The sequence below is a fragment of the Amyelois transitella genome, chromosome 10 (assembly GCF_032362555.1).
Source record: "Amyelois transitella isolate CPQ chromosome 10, ilAmyTran1.1, whole genome shotgun sequence".
Classification (NCBI taxonomy): Eukaryota; Metazoa; Arthropoda; class Insecta; order Lepidoptera; family Pyralidae; genus Amyelois; species Amyelois transitella.
Window position 1 is genome coordinate 10060267 of NC_083513.1, and position 27716 is coordinate 10087982.

The window sequence follows — 27716 nt, forward strand, 5'->3', positions numbered from 1 at the left end:
CATATTTTTGCTAACAAGAAACTGCCAGGAGTTGTACAAATAAAAATGTGAAACAAGTGCAACCTTTATCAATAAACACAAATTAAAAAAAAATCCTTACTATCTTTTTAAATCTTTAAATTTATAAAGAACCGGTGCTTTAAGCAGTAAAATTTAATATTGATACAACATGAGTTTCCATAATCGTGATTGCGTTACTAAGCAACGATGTTTATCTATAACAAAGAATGGATTTTTTACGTAAAATCAGTTAGTGAATTATGAATCCAGTGTTCTAAGACTGCTGAATAGGTAAGACTTTATTTTACATCACAATAAAATAGTTGAAGTAACAATCTAGTGTCGTTTTAAGAAAGCAAAAGCCATTGTTTACAGAGGTTACAGCGAGGCAAGGTTAACTTCGTTGTTTGTAGCTATTTTCATACATTAGTGCAGGTAATTGACCTGTTACGTGACCTAATGGGTATAACCCCACGTAATAGGGCCTGAATGTGACAACTTTAGCCTAGTAACAGAATAAAACTGCCGATTAACTATTATTTTGGGTGTTTGTTTAGTTTATTATGACAAGTTTTGAGTTTAACAAAATAATGTCTAGGTACCTACCTATCGATAGTTTCAACAATTTAAACACGTAATTATATATGTTATCAAACCTTATTATTAATTAACTGATTATAAAGTCTCTAATTAATCTTGAATGGGTTTCAAGTAAGTAGGCGTCAACTTAACATTAGTTATTTTATTATAAGTAGTATCTGTTAGGTACCTATACTAAAGATGATGCGGATGTTTGTTTAATAAAATATGATAACAAATCTTTATCTCTGAATACACAAACCCAATAACATCTTTCTTCTTAACTTTAAAACTTACATGAGCTATGAGACACAAAAGTCGTAATTGAGATTCAGAAATAGTGACAGGTGGCTGCCCATCGCAAACAAAAAAGAATCTTAATTTTTATACTACAGAACTACATACTTACTTACAAACTCAACTGTTCTAAAAGTTTTTTCCCTTTCTTGATTTTTACAATATGCGTGGGATGACATGCAGCTGTATGTACCATATTACCTAGGTATGTTTTTTCACATTCGGACTAGCAAGTAGGCTGTCATTAGATTAATATAGTCTTGACTGGGTGATGGTAAGTAAGAACCTCTGTAGGTATATATAGAATGGGTTAACATACTAAGGTACGTAGTTACATGAGGTAGATACCTAACCTATTATCGTTTCATTATCTTTTTACATTAATTGCACCGAAATGTAAACGGGGAATAATTTCGTGAGAAGGAAAATGATTTATTTCGTGTTGAAAAGAGACAGGTTGGCTTTGCAAGGGGTCTGGTGCATTATAGGGTGGTAATTAGATGCTTAAGTCTGATAGCATAGTTACCCTATGTAGGCTTACGGGGCGGCCGTATATTGAGTACGCGTTTCTTAGGTCGTACTTAGTTATAGTTTTAATTATCCTTTTGTGAGTAGCTTTTTGCATTTTGGAATGTCCTTTGAGTTCAAATCGTCGCGCCATCTTTACTTTGAAGTCAAGCATAAAAGGAAGACGAGGAAAAAAGTTACATTTCAGGTTTTACTAAACTTACATAGCCTTGGTTGTGTTAGGAAATCATTTTCATTTGGAATTCGAAGGTGAATTTGCCAAATGAGATTTTGTGATCGCCGGTTATGTGGTTAAAGTATTCGACTTCTGCGGTGTAGTACTCGTACCTACTGCTACCATAAGACTTCTGAGTTTTTAATATAATGGCTAATGCTCATACACCGAAGGATGGTATCATATGGCAATCTGTATATTGAATAATATTTTGGAATAATTTACCATGATATCAGGGTCGCCGGTATCATTTAGGTACTTAGTCTAGCAGCCATGAGTTCTCTTTGAGTATGGAGTACCTAAGGAATAAACGTCAGTAACGGAATTGCAAACGCTATATTTTTAAAATGATCCTTTTACCAAAAGTACCCGAAACCGCCGAGCTTGTATGAAGAGAGTTATGAATGTGGATGAAGCGAAGGAAGTATGCAGAGATCGTGGCAAGTGGAAAGAGGTAGTCTCTGCCTACCCTTCCGGGAAAGAGGCGTGATTTTATGTATGTATGTATGTATCCTTTATTCTTTGTTGTAGTTGCCTTCGAGGGAAGGCTTGACCACACCGCGGAGCGCCCGTGCTCCGGTGGGTAGAAGGCCTACGAGCGCTCTTCCCCATCAACGTCTGAAGAAGGAGGTGAGTCATATTCGAATAGTAAGTATTGGTCGTACGTTCGAAATTAAGCTACCAATAGATTTGGATACCTATTTAATATGTGTTGATTCGTGTGGTTCCTGGCACCAATATAAAAAAGAATATGACCACTCCATCTCATTTCCCGTGGACGTCGTAAGAGGCTACTAAGGAAAAGGCTTATAAACTTGGGATTTTTATTTTAGGCGATGGGCTTGCAACCTGTTTTTTCAATTTCAATACTATCAAAAGCCAAACAGCTGAACGTGGCCTCTCAGTCTCTTCAGGACTGTTGGCTCTGTCTACCCTGCAAGGGATATAGACGTGATTATATGTATGTATTTAGGTATGATTCCCCTTCCAAAAAAGATTTGACTAACGTTTAATAATATCTCTTTAAGACTCCTAGGTACCTGTAAAAATGCTTTCATATAAGATTTATATATATGTAGATATAAGAAGAGTTAATTCCACCGGACCTTACGGAATATTAGGTACTACCGTTTCGTTAAGGCGCTACATTCAGATTACATGTACCTCGATGCGGGCGAGAGGCTCACCCCGCGCGGGGCTCACCCCCGACCAGCTTGCCCCGCTAGATCGCCGCCGCACCATAGCCGCTGGCGCGTGACCTCACGTAACCCGAATAAAGTTTGCGAATGCAATGGAGTCCGCATCAGAATATTTTATTGTTTTTGATACAATAAAATAATTTTACAAAAAAACATACATATATTAAATTACATTACCTATAAGCAATGATATAGTTGCGGATGTATGCAAAAATTTTGTATAAAATGAATAAGTTTGTAATGGTTTTAAAAAAACTACCTACTCGTAATTACTTATTCGATTTCGTTCAATCAAAGGTAATTTACATAGTAATGTATATCATATATTTTTAGGGTTCCGTAGCCAAATGGCTACGGAACCTATGGTTTTCTATATATGGTTTTCTATCTTGGGTTGTCGTTGATGTCGGCGTCGGAATAATGCCATGACTATCTAAGTCCATAATATCAACTGTCGACTCCACACCATCCGCACTTCTCTGTTCGGACATTGTCAACGACGATATCGGAGACAATTTATTTTTCCTAAAAATTAATAACAATCAAATAATGGGATAATGACTGTGATCGTGCCAAATGAAGAAAGCGAAGAAAAATAAACCCTGCGACGTCTTGCAGCTGAGGAGGTACCCTGAATAATACAGTTACCTAGGAGTAAGTACCTATAGAAAAAGACAGAACAATCATGCAGTAAAAAGTACTGTTTCCGTAGGCAAAGACCAGGGCAACAACTAGTGACAGTATAACCGACGGCGGCGGAGCTGTTGTTTGTTGTTGTTTTATCTATCTATCAACCTACTGCCGCCCCGCCACAAGCCGGTATCAAATGAAATATTTTTCACCTTCAGTGTTTGCGGAGAAAATCTCAGTAGGCATCTATATGTCTATCTATTAGTAAGTGTAATTAGTACCCACCATCTTAATTGTCCCATATGGGAAGCTCTTTCAAGGTTTTTTTTTAACATGCTAACATTTAACATGCTATCATGACGTAAAATTATACACCTATTTACACTAAACGAAACAAAAAAACTGTATTAAAAACTAACCTAAACTATCTATAATAGGAATATTTCAGAAAGTACCAAAAAAAAAAAAAGTATCAAAATCCACGATCCTAAATACCTACGTAATATCACCCCGTCCGGCGGAAAAGCGACGCGTAAGATTCAGAGATCAACGACACAATTCAATAAGCTGAGCTGACAATTATGTACAGAAATAAATTCAAACAAAATGAATGTGGGAAATAAAATACTTCGCAGAATATTTTTCAACGACGCTCGGAGCGATTGGCACAGGTCCTGCGTCGGAGAATGTGATCCGCGGAGTGAAGGCACGCTTACAAAGGATAGCGCTTTATCCCACCCGGTCGTGTAGGAATGAGACAGAGATAAAGTGTCAACACTCTACTGTCCAGTACTATTGTCGCAACAATTTTAATTCCTGTTTTCATCTATTTAGTTTAATTACGTCTAAACAAAACATCCAATCGAAATTTCATCTTCCAGAAGTTATTATTTTTTAATGATCTTCAATTTGGTACAAAATTCAAATTTTAAATCCTTATAGTTTGAGATAAATAATCGAAATCTAGACTTGTGTTCCTGAATTTTTTTGATCGAGGATTTTTGTTCCAATCGTGTTTTCATCTTCCACAAATATAATTGAATATATTTACTTTCATATCCAAAAATATTGAAACGATGCAAGTTATATTTTATGAGAAAAAACCAAGTGAAAATGACCCAAAATCTATGATGTATCGCCTTAACTGTAAAACCATTTCGCAGAAGTCCCTGGAGACACCTCCAGAAATGGACTCACCTGTTGGCAGCGTCAGTAGCGACCTCCGAAGGCAGAATGAGGAACTGCGCGCGCGCTTGGCAGGCGAGGCAGCCGACCATAAACGCAGGCTGGATGCTTACCGCCGCGCGCAGCAAGGGCAAGCTGCTTTGGTGTCTAGGCTTCAAGCAAAGGTACCTACCTAACTACCACTTTCAAACTTAGGCACCTATTTAGTTAACTATGTAAATTGTTAACAATTTGTACCATTCAAAAAACTTTGAGTTGGCAAAAAAGATAGCACTTTTAAACATAAGTAGTTGTTGGTTTTAAACAATCGTTAACAAGTATTGACAACATTAAAACAATCACAGTGTTTATGTGGCATTACATAAAGAATTCATTCGCTAAAACTGTCAACGTCAAAATAAAATTATCAATGTCAGTTTTAGTAAATATGACGCGAAAAATCAAAACAAAAAAGCAAACCAAATTTTTTATCTACAAAACATAGTAAATATAACTGAATTTAAGCATACTATTAATTTTGGAAACTAACCAAAATGTTCTGCCGTATGTTCCGATGGTACATGAGGTAAAAAAATTTATATATATAATAAATTAAAATAATTTTAAATAATATTTGCGCATGCAACCAGAACTTCCAAGTTAACTAAACAAACTCATTCTAATTTACTACTCAGGTGCTTCAATACAAGCAGCGATGCTCAGAGCTTGAGTCCCATATGCTGGAGACGACCCCCCGGAGCGACGTGTACCGGCCCACGTCTGACAAGACTAGCATCGCCCTCCCGGCGTCGGCCGCTCTGCCCACCCCTTCCAGCATCGACTCTCGGAAGGATGAAAGGATCAATGACCTGGAAACTGCGCTCAGGAGACTGGATGAGGAGAAGCGCAGGTCTGTAAAAAGGATTCCCTCAGCTAAAAAAGCCCATCTTAGATATATGAAAAAAACACCTTTTAAACTTGTTGTTAAATTCTAAGTTAGATGGAAGTTAATTTGTGTAAAGTCTTTGCTCTCGAGTCATGGTTGCAGTTTTAAAGCCAGCAATGGAGGATAAATCCAGGGCATACAGTGATAATATCTTAACTACAAATAGTACCATAGGTGTAAGTGCAATGGGTAGGAAGTAAGTAATGGTAAATATGTAAATAATATGTCTAGTTTAGATACAGTTCCTCGATGAATCTTTTGTTATAAATTCATCAGATGTGAGAAGCTGGTGGCTCAGAACAACTTGCTCCGTGACCAACTGGAGGAGTCCCATCAGCTGAACGAAGCCCTCACTGGCGACTTGCAGAAACTGACCAATGACTGGGAGGCTTTGCGCGACGAGATGACTATCAAAGAGGACGAGTGGAAGGATGAAGAACAGGTTCATACATATATCTAATCTATGTTTTCTTTTCTGAGCCAGAATTCTGAGAAGAATAAATACATAATAAATTATATCCAGTCCATCTCCCATGGATGTTGTATAAAGGCGACTAAGGGATAGGCTTACAACTTGTGATTTTTTTTTAGACGATGGGTTAGCAACCTGTCAACATAGCTTAATAGCTGTGTTTCTATATCAAAATTTTATATTCATTGCCAAAAATCATATTTTATTGAAGGCATATGTGAAAGGATTTTTTTTATCAAACATTTACAGTTGATTTACCTTATCAAGGCCATATAACCTCTATAAATTAAATCATAAATTGTATTGTACTGCTCAGGCCTTCAACGACTACTACTCAAGCGAGCACAATCGTCTGCTCAGCCTCTGGCGAGAGGTAGTTTCCGTCAAGCGTCAGTACGCAGAGCTACAGTCATCTACGGAGCGGGACCTGTATCGAGTGAGGAATGAGTTTGACTCCTCAGCCCGGGAACTACTGGGCATGCTCAGCGGGTATTCTATAAATGCTTTTGCTGCTCAGACTATGAAGGTTAGTATCATTTATTTTAACAAAAACCAATTAAGAATAAGTACCATAGATACAGACACACATAAAAAACTCATTACCTTAGTTAGAAAAAATGGCCTTATCGGACACACCTTCAACCCAAAAGACAATAGATCATTTAGAATTGTTATCAAGAACCTCCATCCAACCACGCCTATAAGTATAATAAAAGAGGAACTGGAAGCAACGGGTAACCAAGTAGCAGGAGAGATTATAAATGCTAGGTATGGTCCCGAAAGGAGACCTACCTCAACATTCTTTGCTAACCTTACTGCTGGACCAAACAACAAGGCTGTGAAGGACCTCAAATATATCTACCACCAATCTATCACTATAGAAGAACCGAAAAAAAGGAAAACAATTGTACAGTGTCAGAGGTGTCAGCAGTATGGGCATACCAAAAATTACTGTATGCGCCCTTTTCGTTGCGTGAAATGTGGACAGTCCCACAGAACATCAGATTGCCAGAAAAGAGACCGCAATACGCCAGCAATGTGTGCTTTGTGTGATGGACCACATCCAGCCAACTATAAGGGGTGTGAAGTTTATAAAGAAATATTGGCAAGAAAATTAAATTCTATACCAAGTTCCAGAAAAATGCAAACGAAATCAATTAAGGAAAAGGGGGTAGAAACAAATTATGTGATAACAAATACCATTGAAAAAAAATAACACCAACGAAACATATGCGGAAAAATTAAAACGACCACCCAAAAATACAGAGATACCTGATACTAACCTGAAATTAGAGCAACTATTAATAGCACAGTCTGAAAAATTTGATTTAATCCTCCAACAGATGAGTTCCCTCATGGTTCTCATAGTTAAACTAGTTGAGAAACTGACAAAATGACCTCATTAAGGTTAGCAACGTGGAACATCAATGGACTTGCTCCTAATGTCCAGGAAGTAGAGTTACTGCTGACTCAACACAAACTAGATATATTGCTTGTCTCAGAATCGCACTGCACTGCCAGAACATCTATGAAATTCCCAAACTATAAATGCTACACAACTAACCATCCCGACGGCACAGCACATGGTGGTACTGCAGTGATTGTTAAGAACAGCCTAAAACATCACCAAATGCCACCTTATAGAACTGATCACATCCAAGCTTCCTCCATAGCTATTGAAGACAAAACTGGTAAAATTATTGTTTCAGCAGTGTATTGCCCGCCGAAACACAAAATCAGCGAAACAAACTTTACTCATTTCTTAAACACTTTAGGTAGCCGTTTCATTGCTGGAGGGGATTGGAACGCAAAGAATACATACTGGGGATCAAGATTAACCAGTACCAGAGGCAGACAACTAAAACTGAGTGTAGACAAAAATAAGCTCAGTGCGATATCCTCTTTGGAACCTACATACTGGCCCAGTGATGAGAACAAATTGCCAGACCTAGTTGATTTCTTCATCACAAAGGGACTATCAAAACATTATTTCAAATCTGAGCCTTGCTACGATGGCTCATCAGACCATACACCAGTGTTACTCACTTTGAGCGCAAATATCATAGAGTTGAAAAAACCCGAAACATTATGTAATAAATATACAGATTGGGACGCATGCAGACTACACATAGAAGAAAACATAAAACTGAAAATAGCTCTCAAAACGCCTGATGATATTGAAAACGCGACCAAATATATTACTACACTCATACAGGAGGCATGCTGGTTGAGTACTCCGGAGGTAGTAAATAAAAACAAAGACGCCAACTATCCCTTAGAGATAAAGTCGGCGGTGCTAGAAAAGAGGCGAATGCGGCGAATATGGCATCAAAGCAGACTAAAAGAGGACAAAACACGATTTAATAAATCTGGCACAGTACTCAAGCATTTGATCCAAAAATGGCATGACGATACATTCCAAGCAAAACTTGAGGCTCTTACGGCAACGGAAGCTACGGACTACTCACTGTGGAAGATCACTAAGGATTACGAAAGACCACCTATTGCAAAACCTCCGATACGAAGTGGCAATGGCTGGGCAAGGACATCACAGGAAAAAGCAGACACATTTGCTAAGCACCTAGCAGGGGTGTTTACACCTAATCACACGGAGGATACAGAGTTTGAGTCAGGACACATTGACACGGTCCTTAACCAAGACCTGCAGATGGATAAACCACCGAAACCAGTTACTGCTCGCGAAGTATGGAGCGTTGTGTCGGAGCTGAAAGACCGAAAAGCTCCTGGTTTTGACTTAATTACCAAACAGGTCCTAAAACAACTGCCAAAAAAGGCTATAATCTTTTTAACCTCCGTTTACAATGGTATGCTCAGAGTCCAGTACTTCCCCAGATTGTGGAAAGTGTCACAGATAATCCTTGTTCATAAAGATGGCAAACCTCCCGATAAAGTTACTTCATATAGACCAATAAGCTTGCTTCCTATACTATCAAAAGTTTTCGAGAAACTTCTGCTCAGGAGAATTCTACCTCTACTTGAAAGTAGCAACACAATTCCAAGTCATCAATTTGGCTTCAGACAACAACACTCAACAATTGAGCAGGTCCATAGAGTCTGCGATAAAATCAGAAAAAGCCTGGAAGAAAAAGAGTACTGCTCTGCAGCATTTTTAGATATACAGCAAGCTTTCGACAAAGTGTGGCACAAGGGCTTGCTGTACAAAATAAAAAGTAATCTTCCACACAGCTACTACCTTATATTAAGATCTTATCTTACAGAGCGCATCTTTCAAGTTAAGGAACAAGAAGCAACCTCTGGTTTTTATGAGATACAGGCCGGTGTTCCACAGGGCTCGGTCCTGGGACCAGCACTATATACAATCTTCACTAGTGATTTACCTGAGACAAAGGACACCACAATAGCTACTTTTGCTGACGACACCGCTATTTTAGCAAGTAACAAAGATCCGTCCATGGCGACACAAGTACTTCAAAAAGGCTTAGATGAGACAACAACTTGGTTGCAAAAGTGGCGCATTAAAGCTAGTGCTTCGAAGTCTTCCCATGTCACCTTCACACTACGAAAAGGCAACTGTCCTCAGGTGAAACTGGAAAATATTGTACTCCCACAACACAACAGTGTACGCTATCTGGGACTGCACCTAGACAGACGACTGACATGGAAAGATCATATAAAAAAAAAGAGGGATGCAGTAAACATTCGCTATGGAAGTTTCCACTGGCTGTTGGGGCGAAATAGCAAGCTATCAGTAGACAACAAACTCCTAGTGTATAAAACAATTCTCAAACCAATCTGGACTTATGGACTACAACTTTGGGGTAGTGCTTCTGACTCCAATATCTCATGCCTGCAAAGAGTGCAAAATAAAATACTCAGAAACATCAGTGGCGTGCCCTGGTATGTTACGAACGCAGAAATCCATGAACACCTGGAAATTACTACAATAAAGGAAGAACTCCTAAATGTCGGCCTGAGGTACCGGGAGAGGCTCGTAAAGCACCCAAACATACTTGCACAGCAACTCACAAACCGCAGCTATACAAAGCGATTAAAGAGGAAAGACATCCTATAAATCGGAATGAGTAGATATCCTCACTGGGGGATACACTCTAATGTCAAGAGCCTAAAACACATTTGCTAAAAGTGGATGCACTGATCGCAAATATATATATATATATAAAAAAAAAAAAAAATTATTTTGCTTTCTTGAAAAAAGATTTTTTTTTTATAGGCCGCTTGTTGCTAGGGCAAACATGTTTAGGTCATGAACTATGAAAATATTCAGCCCCAGTCAGTTGCTCCGTCCCAGATGTTCCAAGAAGGTTTTCCAAAAAATTATTATTTTTATTTATTTATTTATTTAAACTTTATGCACGTAAAATGTACAACAGGTGGACTTAATGCCACAAGGCATTCTCTGCCAGTCGAACCTTCGGACCAAACTGAGATGGATGTTCGGTTTTATTGAGTCTGTGGTTACCAGATATGTTATGAGCGTTTTCTGCCTGAAAACTTTTACAACATTAAAAATGCGATGACAGTCATTGACCTGCAGTAAGTGCTTACAAACTAGAAGAGAAGACATTGATGTGATTTCGTTTAAATATAACCTTTTTCCAGCATAAAAAGTATCATTTACAGTCTGCCTATTGAATTTGAAATAGTTATAAAAATTTAAATAAATTTCATTTTATTATTTTACCCGTTCACAGGGTGACGCCATGGGTGCTCCCGGGATGGCAGGCTTTGGCCAGGGCTCGTCAGGTTTTGGACAGGCGTCATCTACCTTTGGTCAAGGTGGTCAGGGGTCGACAAACGTCGGTCTTGAAGCGCTACGAGTAGAACTGAGAGACATGTCCTCTCAAAAGGACACCGCTTTGGCCGAGTTGAGAGAAAGAGACGCACGTATACAGCGTCTGCTTGGAGAGTTGCAGGGATTGGTAAGTAAATATTTTTTAAACAAAGAAAGCAAGACAATCAAAAACTATTAGTGTCTAAGATTTCTTGCTGAAGTAAAAGCATTGTTTGCCATTTTTTTTGTATGTATCTTTTTAAACTTTATTGCAAAGAAAAATACACAATATCTGACTTGCCATTTGGTATTCTACCAGTCTACCAGCTGTCCAAACGAAAAAACTTTTAGTTGGTGGTGCGATACAGTGCACATGCGTACTGCAAAATACATACATTACAAACAAAATGCCTAATCCAATATTGAATAAAAAATTATAGAATCTTTATTTTTTTAATACTTATTATAGGAGGAGCGTTGCGAAATAGCGGAGGCTCAATGTTCAGACGCGGGAGTGATGCGCGCCGCCTTGGAAGACGTGGCTCGGGCACTCATACAGGACTCGGAGTCCGACATAATGCCTTCGTCGCATATACACCTCGCTGATAGGTAATGTTGACTTTAGTTGAAATACTTTTCTATTACCAATATGCACAAATCACACTTCTTATGCCAGTTGAATCCCTCTTCTGCCACCATTACACAAACCTCGAATCCCACTTCTGACACCGTTTTGAATAAAGAAAGTAAATGAGCATTTTCACACAACCTGCAATAGGCTGCCCGTGTAGACCTTTTTTATGTCAAGTCTGTATTGGTCACTTTTTAATCGTCAAATCATTTTTTTTTTGCAGATCACCAAAACGCAGTATCCCGCAATCAGCAAACGCGACTGCCTTCGCCGAAAGCACGATATCCGCAGTGCAGGCCGCCCTGCACAAGTACCAGATTCAAATACACGAGCTACAAGTAAGGAAACTAATTTTAACCGAATTTTTAGAGAAGGTTTTCAATGCAATTGTTTTTTGTTGTGTTATACCACTTCATGGACCTGTTATAATGTTGTTTACGACGGAATGAACACCGGCAATGTAAAATAGCTTAGTGTTAAGTCCATGCCTTTATTTTGAACTAAAAAAGAAATCAGTGTTGGACAGGTAACCTCCAGTAATAGTTACCAAATGTTTTGACAGCACGTAAAGCAAAGCTTGTTGTATTTTGCGGATCCCAAGTCCGAAGGACCAAAAGCTTCATTTAATATATCTGGCCATACGCTATGTTGAGAGAAATATTCATGAGTGAGAAAATTTTCTCAACAACAAACAAATTTTAGACTAGACCTTAATATTGCTTACTTTTTTACTAGAATTTCTTAGGGATGATCAGGGAAGCTAGTCAATACATATAATAAAACAGTAGTATATTCAATGTACAGCCACAAATATGTGTCCTTACATTGAATATATTAAAATATAATAATTTATACATTTATAATAAATATAGAAACGACGCCTTAGAAAAGGTTTTCAGTCTGATGAGAAATATCTAATGAGATACAAAAATCACTGGAGGGAATGGGAATTAACGGGATTTTTCGTTTACGTGCGTGAAACCGCGGGCGTCTCCTAGCATCTTATAAAACAAATCTTTATAAAATCATTTCTGTATAAATAGGTTAAACTCCAAAATAGTCGGGAACAACTCCAAACGAGCCGCAAGCAATGCGAGTCCGCTGAGACTACTATCGGCTCCTTGGAGAGCAAAGTCCAGGATCTACAAGGGAAACTCGACCAGGCCAATGCTGATATAAACCAGTTGGTCTCCGAGAAGGAGTCTATGCAGAAGACTTTGGAAACGCTGAGAGGAGATAAGAATGGTCTGGAGAGGAATAGAGTCGAAATTAATGCTATGGTGAGTGGTGAATTTTTTTTTCAAACGTTTCCATACTTGCCGTTTCAGCAACAAGAAAGAAAAATGATTTTCTTTTTCTTAAAAACTGTTGTTGAATCGCTTTTATTGTTTTCTTGAATTTATCTGAATTACTTGAGCCGTGTGGTTCCCGGCACCAATACAAAAAAGAATAGGACCACTCCATCTCTTTCCCATGGATGTCGTAAAAGCCGACTAAGGGGTAGGCTTATAAACTTGGGATTCTTCTTTTAGGCGATGGGCTAGCAACCTGTCACTATTTGAATCTCAATCCTATCTTAAAGCCAAAAAGCTGAACGTGGCCCATCAGTCTTTGCAAGACTGTAGGCCCTGTCTACCCCGCAAGGGATATAGACGTGATTATATGTATGTATGTTGCATTTATCAATACCATCATATCCTTTTTATGTGGACAAGGAATAAAAATATTTATTAAATTATTTCTCAGGTGGAATCACTAACATCGGACTACGAGAAATTGCAGAAGATAAATGCACGTCTGGAGAAAACTATCGAAGCTTTGGAGACTGAGAAGAGAGCCTTGAACTCTGAAGTGGACCACTTACACCGGGAGGGTTCCAACAGGGAATCTGTTTTGAGGTAAATATTTTTATTTCTATCAATATAGTTAACGATATCTTTATTTCCATTTGTTGATAGTTTCACCTCTTTTATCGCTGGATGTCCGGCTCGAAGGACCAAATCTTTTATCTTTCTATAATAATAAGAATTAAGCAATTACCCATAATTCGCCGCGTTCATGTTTGCTATATATATTTAAAAAAAAAACGTTGATCAGCAAACTTAACCGTGAAATACGCAACTTAATAATGTCCATAGACACATCTCTGTACACTAAATAGACTAAAGATCTTTATTGTAATCAACTTTTTATCGAACGCTCATTTTGAATCACTACGCCATACAAGTTTAATAGATTTTTTGTTACATTTTTCCATGCTATGTCTATATTATTTACTCATTTCGACATAGTACGTTATCTAATTGCATTAAGGAAATTTTGAATACAGAGCCGAAGAAGAGCGTTCATCTCGTCTTCGTTCAGAACTGGTGTCGGTGCGAGAAGAACTTAACAAGACTGCATTGTCGAGAGATCTGTTGGAACAGCAGAAAATGGAGGCCGACGCTATTATATCGCAGATGGAGAAACATAGAAGTGAGTATAATAAATTTTATTTATCACTGAGGCAATCGGGATGATTTTTAATATTAATTAAGAAAAATCTACCACGAGGCACCTTTGTTTTGATGTAGGTAGAGCGACCTCTGGGTTTTTCGCTCGGACTTAAAAATAATATATACTTATATATACGGGACAGATTACACGAGTTACATACATACATACCATCACGCCTGTTTCCCATTGGGGTAGGCAGGCAGAGACTATGGATTTCCACTTACTAGGATACTTACAGACCTCTCCCGCTTCCTCCACACTCATTACTCTTTTCATGTTAATTGGGCGATTACAAGTACTCCTAACATCTCCCTTTTTTAAAGACATTTCGAATTTGGTCCTTGAAGTTCGATGATGATTCTTCCTGTTCCACTTTTACAGTCCGCTCTGCCTTATAAATTCCTTTGGTTAGTCTGTTATTAATTCCCTCGAAGTAATTTCGAGACTTGAGTTACGAGATACCAACTCAACGATACTAAATACTTATATATGTAGATAAACATTCAAGACCCCAGAGAAATCATATAAAGTTCGTTTCTCATCATGCCCTGGCTGGGATTTGAACCCGGGACTGCCGGTATCACAGACAAATGCACTACTGCTTTACCACAGAGGCCGTCAATATAAGCACGAGAATCATAGAATGGCGTCCGGCTTTATAATATAATTTAATAATATTTCTTTATTTGCATAAACATGGTAAGTACAATTTGCTGTTACATTTTACAAGTATCACATGTTTGCCTTTGCGGCATTAAAAAAAATATTTGTAAGACGCTTTGTAATCCCTGATTGAGGGATTTAAGGTATTATACAGCCATACAGCTGAGCGTGGCTCTATATACTCCGTTAGGGATAAAAACGTGATTATAAATGTATGTATTTTAATGCAATCTTAAAGAATTGGGAACCACCCAGTTGTTCTCGCAAAAGGGTCAAATTATTTATAAGAAATTCTTCACTTCAGACGAGTTGGAAATAGAATTGGAGCGTATCATAATGGAGAGGGGGGATTTGCAAGATCTGGTGGAGAAGTTAGAGGCGGCCGTGAGGAACCTCGAGTGTGAGAAGAAAAAGCTCCAGGACGAAGTGAAGCACGTGAGTTGGGTTTTTGTGATAAATTAATACAATAATAAAATAGTAAAAAGAATATTTAATAATAATATATATTTATATGATAATAATAATACATATTTAATAATAATATATAATAATACTTAATAATATTTACTTGTCATGGATGTTGTAAAAGGCGACTATGGGATAGGCTTATTTTTTAATCCTTTATTGGTTTACAAACGGTTTAACATTGAATTTTAAAAATGTATTACAAACGACATTTTTATGTTTTGGTGATTTGTCTAGATTTTCATTCATAAAGAATACATACATTCATACATATGGTCACGTCTATATCCCTTGCGGTGTAGACAGAGCCAACAGTCTTGAAAAGACTGAATGGCCACGTTCAGCTATTTGGCTTAATGATAGAATTGAGATTCAAATAGTGACAGGTTGCTAGCCCATCGCCTGAAAAAGAATCCCAAGTTTGCAAGCCTATCCCTTAGTCGCCTTTTACGACATCCATGGGAAAGAGATGGAGTGGTCCTATTCTTTTTTGTATTGGTGCCGGCAACCACACGGCATAAAGAATATATTTTAGTTTATGTTGGCTGACGTCATATTATAAGCAGTTTTGTGTTTTCTTAGAATTATGACTCATCAACATACTTACCATTAAGATGTTGATTGCTACCTACCTACATTTAATATTATTTATTATTATTATGTTGGTACATGTAAAATGTGCACGGGCCCATAGGGGCCCGGTCATTTGGGAGGCGTTCATGGGGCCGAAGCCAACATAAAGATACCCTTTGTACCTTTTGTTCAAAAGTGAAATGGCTGCAGCTATGGAGATCTGTCCCTTGATGAACCATTGGGATACACCAACGGACAGCCCTCCACAGCCGCCAAATTATTGCCAGGGAGAGATTTACTTGGTCTGGGTCATACATACATATACATACATAAAATCACGCCTCTTTCCCGGAGGGGTAGGCAGAGACTACCTCTTTTCACTTGCCACGATCCCTGCACACTTCCTTCGCTTCATCCACATTCATAACTCTTCATGCAAGCTCGGCGGTTTCGGGTACTTTTGACCTGACCCTTTACCAGATGGTTCAGTCTGGGTCATGCGGATGAGATGCTAGTGGACTGGATTACTGGACAATGGAGTTAATATTCAAATTTATTTTAAAGCTGGAAGATGAAAAGTCTTCGCTTTCAAACCAGTCTTCAGAACAACAAGGTGACCTCAACTCTCTTCGCAAAGAGTTACTCGCAGCGGAACAGAATAGAATGGAACTCGAAGCCGACAAGGCGTCGCTGTACGAGAAGATCAAGTTCTTGGAGGGAGAAAGGGAGAAGGTGGAGTTGGAATTGAGACAAGTCATGAGGTGAGGTCATTGTAGCTTTATAAGTAAAGTTTCTTAAATCCTTCTAATATAGCCTTGCAAATTTTTACAAAGAGAAAATTACTGGAGTAATATGGACTATTTTCGGTTTCGGAGACTTAATGATGATGGACTCACAGATAATGCCAGGTTGAAACTACTGCGTTGAAAAATTCGTACAGACGTTTATAAGTATACTTGTTACCTATCCAAGTCGATATGAGTTCGGCGTTTAGAGTAAAACCACTGAACTAAATCTATAAAATTTTGGATACATATTGTGTGAAGTATATAGAAGTTCATAGGGTACGCGAAAATAAGTACATCTATACTTATATTATAAAGCTGAAGAGTTTGTTTGTTTGAACGCGCTAATCTCAGAAACTACTGGTTCGAATTAAAAAATTATTTTTGCGTTGAATAAACCATTTATCGAGAAAGGCTTTAGGCTATATAACATCACGCTGAAACTATAAGGAGCAAAGAAATGATAGAAAATGTGAAAAGAAAAACGGGGAAATTATTCATCTTTGTGGGCTTCAATGATGCCCAAAATAACTATTCGACGCGGACGAAGTCGCGGGCACAACTAGTAATAAATAATATCATTGTAATGTAATAATTTTCACAGGGAGCGTGGTGAACTCAGTTCGCAATTGACAGCTATGGTCCGCAAGAAAGATACGCTGAATGAAGAGATCATTCGTCTCCAACAGCGCTTGGAGCAAGCCAACGAGACCATAGGTCGCATCAACAGAGCTTTGGAAGACCACGTCAAAGACGGGGAGGAGAAACAGGTGTGTCCCTTACTCTTCTTTTACGCTCCTATCTTTCTTGTTTCCATATCTCCCTCTTTTTCTACATACATACATGTATACACGTCCATATACATACATATATACACGTATATATATATATATATCTATATATAAATATCCCTTGCGGGGTAGACAGAGCCAGCAGTCATGAAAAGACCGAAAGGCCGGAAACCACACGGCACCTCTTTTTCTTTCCTAAAATAGCGTGCCTAATGATTTGGGACCTGGGGTTACGTCACGTCTATATCCGTTACGGGGAAGACAGAGCAAACAGTCTCAAAAAGAGTGAAAGGCTTAGTTCAGCTGTATGGCTTTAAGATGGAACTGAAATTTTAATTGTGACAGGTTGGTAGCCCATCGCCTAAAAAGATGATTCCCAAGTTTATTATTAGCCTATGTCCTTGCATCTCAAGTGCAGGAATATCAATCGTTTCATTTGAAATAGTTTAATAGAGTAAGCCGATTAGGCTTTAGGACGTATTAACAGAGCTTCGGAAGGTCATGTTAATGTCTACATAAGAAATTATTAACTTGGGCAAATCAACAAAAAAAAAAAACTGTTAAATAATAACTAAAAGGCGACTAAGGGGTAGGCTGATAAACTTGGGATTCTTCTTTTAGGCGATGCGCTAGCAACCTGTCACTATTTGAATCTAAATTCTATCTTAAAGCCGAACAGCTGAACGTGGCCTATTAGTCTTTACAAGACTGTTGGCTCTGTCTACCCCGCAAGGGATATAGACGTGATTATATGTATGTATGTATAATAACTAACACTTTTTTCTTAGATCCTCATCGACAGCCTTGACAAAGACAAGCAACACCTGCAAGAACAGTTGGCTGGTGTTCGTTCAGAGAAGGACGCTTTGGAAGCGGTTCTGTTCGACACAGCCAACATGTTGGAAGACGCCGACAACAAGAGGAACAAGTTGGAACAGGAGTTGCAGGAGACATTGGTACAGCAGGAGAACTATAAGGGTAAGAGATGGATAGATTAAACTCTTACATAGGTACATACATACATATGGTCATATCCCTTGTGGGGTAGACAGAGCCAACCAAAAATTGACGTCCTATGAAAATGCTGCAGTGTAGTTTGTTCCGCCGCTTCTTCTACACATGCGCTTTGGAAGCGGTAGTAGTTATAATTAGATTTAAGTTATGTGACGTCAATAAGTGATACCTTGTATCCAATTTTGAAAATAAATCTATTCTATTCTATTCAACGGTCTTGAAAAGACTGATAGGCCTCGCTCAGCTATTCGGCTTAATGATAGAATTGAGATTCAAATAGTGACAGGTTGCTAGGCCATCGCCTAAAAAAGAATCTCAAGTTTGTAAGCCTATCCCTTAGTCGCCTTTTACGACGTCCATGAGAATGAGATGGAGTGGTCCTATTCTTTTTTGTACCGGTGCCGGGAACCACACGGCACCTCTATATAAAACTCTTTATTGCACCATAAGAGTAAAACTAACTAAAAAGAGTAAAAATAAAACATACAAAACAGACAGAGATAATACAAAAGCGGATGCTAATGCAATCTTTTCCGGTCAACTTCAAGAGATCAATCAATCAATTGATGTTTTTTAACTGTTTTACAAATGTTTCAATTATTTATTTTATTAGATTAGTTAAAATTAATTTCTATTTGTTTTCCATGTTGACGATTGGATTAGTATTGCAATAAAGTTTATTTTTAACTTAACACTAACTATTTAACAGTTCACGTATAATATAATCTTGTGTCTTCTTCTTCTTGGATTTAGTCCGGGGTATGACTTTGACCATGGATCCTGGATTGGGTGAGTCAGGTTTTTACACGAAGCGAGTTCCGAAACCTTTGCAGGTAAAGCTAACCCGTATTGTATATATGGTTACACATTTTGTTACTTGAATGTGCAGGTTTTCTCACAATGTTGTTCCTCACCGTAAGAGCATCGGTTAGTATTCAAACTAATGTACACAACTTTGAAAATAGAAAATGGCCGAAGTGGGATTTGAATCTGTGCCTTTCTGCGCATTATACATTTTAACATAACATCTTACCGATTCGACTTCCGACGCTCATATCCACGATTTAGATTTAAGAGATCTATATTTGTAAATTGACGTCCGATGAAAATGCTGCAGTGTAGTTTGTTCCGCCGCTTCTTCTACACATGCGCTTTGGAAGCGGTAGCAGTTATAATTAGATTTAAGTTATGTGACGTCAATAAGTGATACCTTGTATCCAATTTTGAAAATAAATCTATTTAATTCTTATGAACTTGTGTATTTCAGGTCAAATTGCTCGCCTTACGAAAGACTTAGAGAACAGTGAGAAGAAACTTCGTGACACCCGTAACAGCATGTCTCAGGCTTCAGGCAAGAAAGAGGCCGAGTACCAACAGATTATAACCAATCTCAACCGCACTACTACGGAGAACATCACCAAATTGAAAGAGGAGAAGGTGCGCCTTAAAAACTTACGTTCCTTTTTTGAATGTATTTTTTTTTCTTATTATTATCGAATTGAAATTATATTGCCAGTATTGAAATTAAAAAAAGTGTAGGTTAATTTCAATAAAATGAATTATTATTATTATTTCTATTATTTTTGTCGTAAAAGGCAACTAAGGGATAGGCTTACAAACTTGGGATTCTTTTTTAGGCGATGGGCTAGCAACCTGTCACTATTTGAATCTCAATTCTATCATTAAGCCAAATAGCTGAATGTGGCCATTCAGTCTTTTTAAGACTGTTGGCTCTGTGACTGACCATATGTATGTATGTATGTAATTTAAATACTGGTAGTAATAGTAGTAAGTATTTTAGTAAGAAAGAGACCGAGTATCAGCAGATCATATCACTAAAATGAATGCGGAAAAGGTAAATTAAACCATTTTAAAATTGAAATAGGGAAGAGGTGAAGTGGTCCTATACTTTTTTCTTGTTATTGTAGAAACTATAAAGAAAATATTTTTTTAAGGAACAATTACGTCAATCCCTCGAGCACAAACTGAACCAAACCATCGCTGCTCTAACGAGCGAGAAGGAATCATCCGAGGCCTGTGCGAGGGAAAGAGAGAAGAAGCTATTAGCGGCTCGGGACCAGTTGATATTGCAACATGACGAAGCAATGTTACGAGCGGAGAATGATAAACAGCAAGCTTTGATTATGGGTAAGGGAATATGATCCTTAACGTGATTGTTATAACGGTTATAGTAATGTTGGCTTTTGTCGTGAGTGTTAGCTGCTTATTTTTGTTATTTATTTTTATTATTTATTTATTCTCAGGCATCAAAGGCCCATCGATATACTTTACAGACTAATATACGCATAATTATAACTTAAATAAACTTTAATCTTATAATTAATCTAGTGTGTGTAGGTACTCCTCCTTAAAGTTAAGAAGGAACTTACACTTAAATAGTGCCGTGTGCTTCCCGGCACAAAATAAAAAATAGAGTAAGACCACAAGATGTCGTAAAAGGCGACTAAGGGATAGACTTATAAACTTGGTATTCTTTTTTTTGGTGATGGGCTAGCAACCTGTCACTATTTGAACAGCTGAACGTGGCCTATCTATTTTTTCAACACAGTTGTTGTTGGCTCTGTCTACCGTGCAAAGAATATAGACGTGATTATATGTATGTATGTACAGCGTACTTTGCCAAAGTCACTTGCTTTTAATAAAAAAGCGGGACGATTGTGTGAATTATTTTAAAAATTGGTAACATTTCTTCCTAACTAAGCTCATCAAGAACAACAAGCGCTTTTAGAACGTTTGGAAGAGGCGAAGCGAGTGTTGGACTGCGAAGCGAACAAATTGGAGCGGGTGCGTCGCGATGCGCAGGCGCGGGCCGAGCACGACAGGAATTACGTTAACCAGTTGAAAGATGAGCTGGCTGCTATGAAGACTAGGTTGGAGGAGGCTAAGTAAGTGTATTTGATATGCTAAGTGCTACCTTTTCCCTTGTCTTTTTCGTTAGGAAATGATATATCGGTAAAACTAATTTGAAATTCAAATTAGTTTTACTGATATGTAATAATGAGTTATCGTATTCATAAAAAAATACACATATCAAGTTATTATTCCTCATAATGAAACAGAAGCAAATATCACAAGACTCGAAGTATAGAAACAATAATGGAAGAGTTTTATTACACATATTCACATATACATCCCAAATTGATAATCCTTTCACGCAATCTTATTGATTGAGGGGATTTTTACATACATATAATCATGTCTATATTCCTTGTGGAGTAGACAGAGCCGACAGTCTTGATAAGATTGAAAGGCCACTTTAAGTGGTATGGCTTCATGATAAAATTGAGACTCGAATAGTGACAGGTTCCTAGCAAATCGCCTACAAGAGGAATCCCAAGTTTATAAGCTTATTACAAAGTCGCCTTTTACGACATTCTGGAAAAGATCTGGAGTTGTTCTATTCTAAAGTGCCGGAAACCATAAGGCACGTTTATTACAATAATTTATTTGCCTTTTTTTTAAAAGAGCAATAGCAGAAGACGACTGCGCCCGTTTCGAGAATCGCATCAAAGAGCTTCACTTAGAAAAAGAGGCTTGTGTACGCGAGTGTACCGAGACTAGAGCCTTATTGTCACTCGCTGAGGACAAATACGACAACGCGTACGGCCAATTACAGGAGACTACAAGGAAATTGAAGGAATGTAAGTATTTGAAATAAGAATTTGGAAGTGTTTTGTTTTTAGTCCACACACACCATAGAAATGTTGGGAAGGTGTTAAAAAAAAGAAATAGTCTGTATGGCCAGTATGTATTTTGTTTTCAAAAAATACCTATGTAACTCGAAATATATACTCGAAAAATATAAGAAATGTGGGTAGATCGGTATCGGAAAATATATAAATAGAACAACTCTCTCGGCATGTTAGTTAGGTCTTATTCCCGGAATGACGCATCTTTTTATGCTTTTCATAGAAAGATACAGCAAAATGAAAAACCTTTATTCTAAAGTTTTGACCATTCCATATTTAAGTTGAACAAGATTTCAATATTTTGAAGTTTTGTAATAGGTACAATTCAAATAACTCAATAAAACCTGCATATTGCATTTTGTATAAAAAAAAGAATGTGTTATCGTTGCATTCGTACTTTGTGATGTTTATACAAAAATTAACATCACAAAGTTACCATCAAGCCGTATATAGGTAACATAACGACTTCTACCAGCTAACTTTCATTAATAATAGCAACATCTTCGTTTCAGTGGAAAACGAAGCAGACAGTCTACGCAAAGAGTTGACCGACGTCCGCCGACAACTGACCAACTGTTGTGCGGAAAGAGACAAGTACAATAGCAGCTGCAGAGAGTTGAGAGAGCACGTGAAGAGAGCTGAGAGTGAGAGACGAGACGCCGCCAGGGCTAGAGATGAAGCTTATCATAAGATTGCAGGTAAGCAATTTCTTCTCAGTCGAAAACTCTGGTCAAGTTTCTTAGAGATATTGCGGAGATGTCAATCTTTAATATCGCGGCGAAAGAATGTGTACCACGCTCAACCAATAGCAGCGAAGAGTTTAAATCCCGCAATCAGAATTTCCACGGATTGGAGCACAAATACAATTTCCGACTCAACATCCAAAAATATGGTTGCATATTTGCGATACTTTTAAAGGAACTAACTGTCGTGCCCGAGTGAAAGGGAAAACAATAGTTATGGAAACAAAGCTTTACAACGGGTTTGGCAAAAAAAAGGCTCCTAAAAATATGTTTTTTTTGCCCAGGATTGGAAGAGAACCGCACATCCCTCGAGCTGGAGCTGTCCCGGCTACAGAACCTGCTGAAAGAGGCGGAGTCCGGCGGAGAGCACGTGATGAGGGACTTGCGGGCCACGGAGGCGCAGCTGAAGCGCGAGAGGGCGGCACTGGAGCAGGCGCAGCATGATGTCAAGGAGCTGCAGTCCAGGTCGGTGTTGTAGCTCCATTCTGGTCTAGATCTCTGAACTATCTCAAAGGGACTTGCGAGCCGCGGAGGCGCAGCTGAAGCGCGAGAGGGCGGCACTGGAGCAGGCGCAGCATGATGTCAAGGAGCTGCAGTCCAGGTCGGTGTTGTAGCTCCATTCTGGTCTAGATCTCTGAACTATCTCAAAGGGACTTGCGAGCCGCGGAGGCGCAGCTGAAGCGCGAGAGGGCGGCACTGGAGCAGGCGCAGCATGATGTCAAGGAGCTGCAGTCCAGGTCGGTGTTGTAGCCGCATTCTGGTCCAGATCTCTGAACTATCTCAAAGGGACTTGCGAGCCGCGGAGGCGCAGCTGAAGCGCGAGAGGGCGGCACTGGAGCAGGCATGATACAGTCTAGGTCGGTGTTATATTTGTGTTTATTGTTGTGCCACCAGGTTTTTTCCTTTATCGGGACTGAGACTGCAGGTTCTGCCATTATTAAATAATCTTTTTGCCGTATAATCCTAATTTATATAATCCTAAACTATGTCCAGGAATCTATAATGATCGGACTATTGCAGTGCGCCAGTCTGACATAGCTCAGACTCGAGTGTTGACATCTCGTATGGAACACCTAGTAAATCCACAAATTGGTCTCGCTATTATCAATAAAGAGTTTCTCACCTTTATGTCAGCGTGACAGTTCAATATCTAAAACTTTAAAAACTACTTCTTCAGACTCCAAAACGAAAGCGAGGAACGCGAACGTTGCGCCAACGACGCGGCCACCGCTCGGAGGCACGGCGCGGAACTCGAGGCGATGTTGGCGAACGCCCGCGCCGAACTAGCGGCCTCGAGGCAGAGGGGAGCGGAATTGGAAGAGGCTTGTCGGGCCAGAGATCAGGTAGATTGGCATTAGTAGGATATAAGTTATCTGTTTAAGTTTATTATTTTGTATGAGAAAGACTTCTTTGGTTTGCCGTTTGGCGCTAGTATCTATGTAAACGATAATTGTAAAAGGTATAACTAGATGGCGTTAAAATATTTTGAGTTGGTTTTGAAACGCGATGTGGTTTACCTTATAATTTATTATATATGTTTGTGGCTTTCAAGCTTCGTGGCTTCACGATCAGCCCATACAGATTCGGATATTAAACATTATCTGTCAGACCCAATGGTTGACTGGTAGATAATGATAATGAATGCTCTTAGCATTAAGTCCGCCAATTGTGCTTTACATTTTTATTTTTGTGCAATAAGTTTAAATAAATAAGGAAAGTTCTAGAATCGATCAAAATAATCGCTAGAAAGTTAGTTAATGAGGATGAGATAAATCTGAAATGATAGTGAAGCGGCCACGAGGCAAAGGGAATAAACATGTCGGGCTGGGGTTCATGTACGTTCTAAAGAAGTAAAGGAAAAACTAGAAATGTTTTTGGTTTTTCATGGTACAAATAGATGAGAGTTGTAATATACACTAACAGGACACTGTGAAGAGGTTTTCTAGGGAGTCAAAGAGTCGCGCGGACCGAGACAGAGTTCGAAATTTAAAATTGGCGCGAGCGTGCGTTTCAATAGACAACTACGAACACATTTTAAAACCATAAACAATTGTAGGTGCAACGGTTTTGATAATATAAATAATTAATACTCACAGTCTGAACAATTAATATCTGAAACATATTTGTAATAACAATACACATAATAACAAGCATATCTATATACAAATTAAAACCTCTCAATTCTATCATTAAGCCAAATAGCTGAACGTGGCCATTCAGTCTTTTCAGGACTGTTGGCTCTGTCTACCCCGCAAGGGATATAGACGTGACCATATGTATATAAATTAAAACCTTAGTGAGCGCGTCGCTGACACTATCTACATATATATATATTTGTTTTCAGGAGTTGGTATTGCGTCTCGAGGATTGCCGCTCTAAGGAGCGTCGCCTCGAAGAGCTCAAACACAACTTGGAGGTCTGCCTTGCTGATGCCACGCAGCAGATACAAGAGTTGAAGGTAATTTTATTTGTAGCATTCCAAAAAGAATGTGTACACGTATAGAACTGATCATGTTTATAATCCTAAAACAGTAGGTATATGGGATAAGTCCGCCATTACAAGTGATTTGTTTCTTTTATAACTATGTACTAACTATGTAAATTTCTATGCAATAAACATATAACAAACAAACAAACAGGCGACCCTAAGTGAAAAAAGATAAAAACTAGATCAATATATTATCTTTGTCTTTACGTTTGTTCGTGAGCACAGGTGTTTATAGATAATCACACAGAAACAGTTCGTCAAGTGTCTCCGGACAGAATGGTAATAAAAGCGAGTTTACAGCGAATTCGGATCAAATGTCGATGATAGCCGTGGATGTCGCATATTTCTGAATCAAATTTTCCTCGAAATTCGTCAGATTTTTCTCGACTGGCGTTCTCAAACAGGCCTTTTCAGGTTTTCGGTTTTGTCAGGCCTGCTAAATGCATCAAGCGTGGCTTTATGACTGCCATCTCACGAGGAGAGCCGGGACCAATGGCTTAATGTGCCGTTCGAAGCACGACTCCTTACTCTTTTATATTTTATCTTATTTCCTTATATCTTATTTATATAATCTCCTCTTATATCCTTACTCTTATATATTATCTTATTTATTTTAAAAACCTGATGTCAGGCTTCGTGAGGCCGTGTAAAGGCACATCTAATATGGCGTTACGATTGCCATCTGATGAGGAGAGCCCAGGCCAAACGGCTTACTCTTTTATGTTATGATTTATGGGCATGATGAGAAAATAAGTTTCTCTGATTATTTTGGATGTGTAATGTGTATCTTGGATCTAAGTATTTATTAAAAAAAATAGTTACGTTGAGTTAGTAACTTGTGTCACAAGACACAAGTCTCGAGCTTGCTTCGAGGCTAAATAAATCTGTGCAAACTGTCAAAGTTCGTTACTTTTGAATGTGGTGTTTAAGTAAAATCTAGCAGGTAAGAGAAATGAGAGCTAATAAAAAAAAATTAAGAATAAAGACAAACTTTATTTGGACTAGTTTTACAAGTTAAAACATGTCATGGGTTTAGCTATAGACACGAGATGCAGCAAGTAGCCACTTGAGCATAGCGAGCTACTTAGTGAACGCTGAAGTCCAAAGGTCAGGGTCACCCGGGACGCGTGCGCGCGCTTTTGTAGGGCTCCCGTTCTGTGAAGAGAGGGGCGCTGGAGAGACTGCAGCGGCATGACGTCATACCGATATTCAAAGTCAAAGTCAAATTTTTTGCAAATATAGGTAACACAGGGATTTTATACATGTATAAATAGTATCGCTATATATGCAGGCCCGCCTCGGCGGCAGCGAAGGCCGCTGCCGGGCTCTCGAAGCTTCTCTCACGCAATGCGAGAGCGGGAAGCGAGAGGCCGAGGCGAAGTTGTCTTCCATTGCGCACGCGCTGCGCAGGGTGTGCGGCGTGCAGCCCGACGGCTCCGTGCTCAGCGCCGCGCGCCGCCGCCTGGCCAGCCCCGCCAGGAGGTACAGCCCGCACAGAGGTCAGTGGGGACATATAGAGGGCAGTGTGATCGCTGTAGGCACAGATGATAGTCACTTGTTATATCTTAGCTTCCATGTGTGAAATACATAGAGGTCAGTGTGATCGCTGTAGGCACAGATGATAGTCACTTGTTATATCTTAGCTTCTATGTGTGAAATATATAGAGGTCAGTGTGATCGTTGTAGGCACAGATGATAGTCACTTGTTATATCTTAGCTTCTATGTGTGAAATGTATAGAGGTCAGTGTGATCGCTGTAGGTAGAGACAAAAGTCACCCGTTAGATCTTAGCTTCTATGTGTGAAATATATAGAGGTCAGTGTGATCGCTGTAGGCAGATACCGTAGTCACTTGTTATATCTTAGCTAGATATCTTCCATGTGTGAAACATAGAGGTCAGTGTGACTCTGTAGAGCTTCCATGTGTGAAATATATAGAGGTCAGTGTGATCTCTGTAGGCAGAGACAAAAGTCACTCGTTATGTCTTAGCTGCTATGAGTGAAATATATAGAGGTCAGTGTGATCTCTGTCGACAGAAATAATAAGAAATTACTTTCTTTAATCGAACTCATGTTTTTGTATTATTGAGTTAGGTTACCTTTTTACAGAATTGTTAGGTGGAGACTTGATCCTCTTTAGTCAAAACATGTTGGCTTTCTCAGGAACTATATAAAAAGATACGTATCCGTGTTTACTTAGACGATGTTTAGTTGGACTTCTACAGCGGATTAAAAATTATTTCAAATATAATTTATTTTTTTAAGTGTCAGTTAAACATATTGTATATATATTTTCACAGGTCGCGATCACTCTGAAGACCGCAACGAAGTCATCGACGTAGACCCCGAGCTCTTCAAGAAGGGAATGAGGAATCTCATGCATGACGTCTGTCAAATCGAGAGGGAAAAAGTAAGTGTGCACTTACCCTAATACGATAAATTGCCAAAAGAACATCGCTGGTCGAACGGTTAAGGTGTTCGAATAAAAAAGGTGGAGGATGGTGGCACAAAGTCCTACAATGGCCTTGTACAAATGATTCTATTGTTACATACAT

The 27716-nt window shown here is 38.7% G+C and overlaps 1 protein-coding gene across 1 annotated transcript in view; it reads left to right on the forward strand.

Annotated features, from left to right (window-relative positions):
- Positions 1–213: 213 nt before the first annotated feature.
- LOC106133118 (rootletin) overlaps positions 214–27716 on the forward strand; it is a 44834-nt gene continuing 17331 nt past the window's right edge. Inside the window, exons 1-26 of the mRNA XM_060946391.1 lie at positions 214–291; positions 2150–2248; positions 4611–4796; positions 5307–5521; positions 5834–5999; positions 6346–6555; positions 10724–10951; positions 11273–11412; positions 11658–11772; positions 12478–12714; positions 13181–13332; positions 13764–13909; positions 14898–15028; positions 16196–16392; positions 17021–17186; positions 17996–18185; positions 19489–19658; positions 20177–20369; positions 20944–21127; positions 21708–21883; positions 22444–22629; positions 22959–23139; positions 23852–24017; positions 25019–25132; positions 26454–26661; positions 27462–27571. Coding sequence (XP_060802374.1) covers positions 4635–4796; positions 5307–5521; positions 5834–5999; positions 6346–6555; positions 10724–10951; positions 11273–11412; positions 11658–11772; positions 12478–12714; positions 13181–13332; positions 13764–13909; positions 14898–15028; positions 16196–16392; positions 17021–17186; positions 17996–18185; positions 19489–19658; positions 20177–20369; positions 20944–21127; positions 21708–21883; positions 22444–22629; positions 22959–23139; positions 23852–24017; positions 25019–25132; positions 26454–26661; positions 27462–27571 — 4143 coding nt within the window. The 5' untranslated portion in view covers positions 214–291; positions 2150–2248; positions 4611–4634. The remainder of the gene's footprint in view (positions 292–2149; positions 2249–4610; positions 4797–5306; positions 5522–5833; positions 6000–6345; positions 6556–10723; positions 10952–11272; positions 11413–11657; positions 11773–12477; positions 12715–13180; positions 13333–13763; positions 13910–14897; positions 15029–16195; positions 16393–17020; positions 17187–17995; positions 18186–19488; positions 19659–20176; positions 20370–20943; positions 21128–21707; positions 21884–22443; positions 22630–22958; positions 23140–23851; positions 24018–25018; positions 25133–26453; positions 26662–27461; positions 27572–27716) is intronic.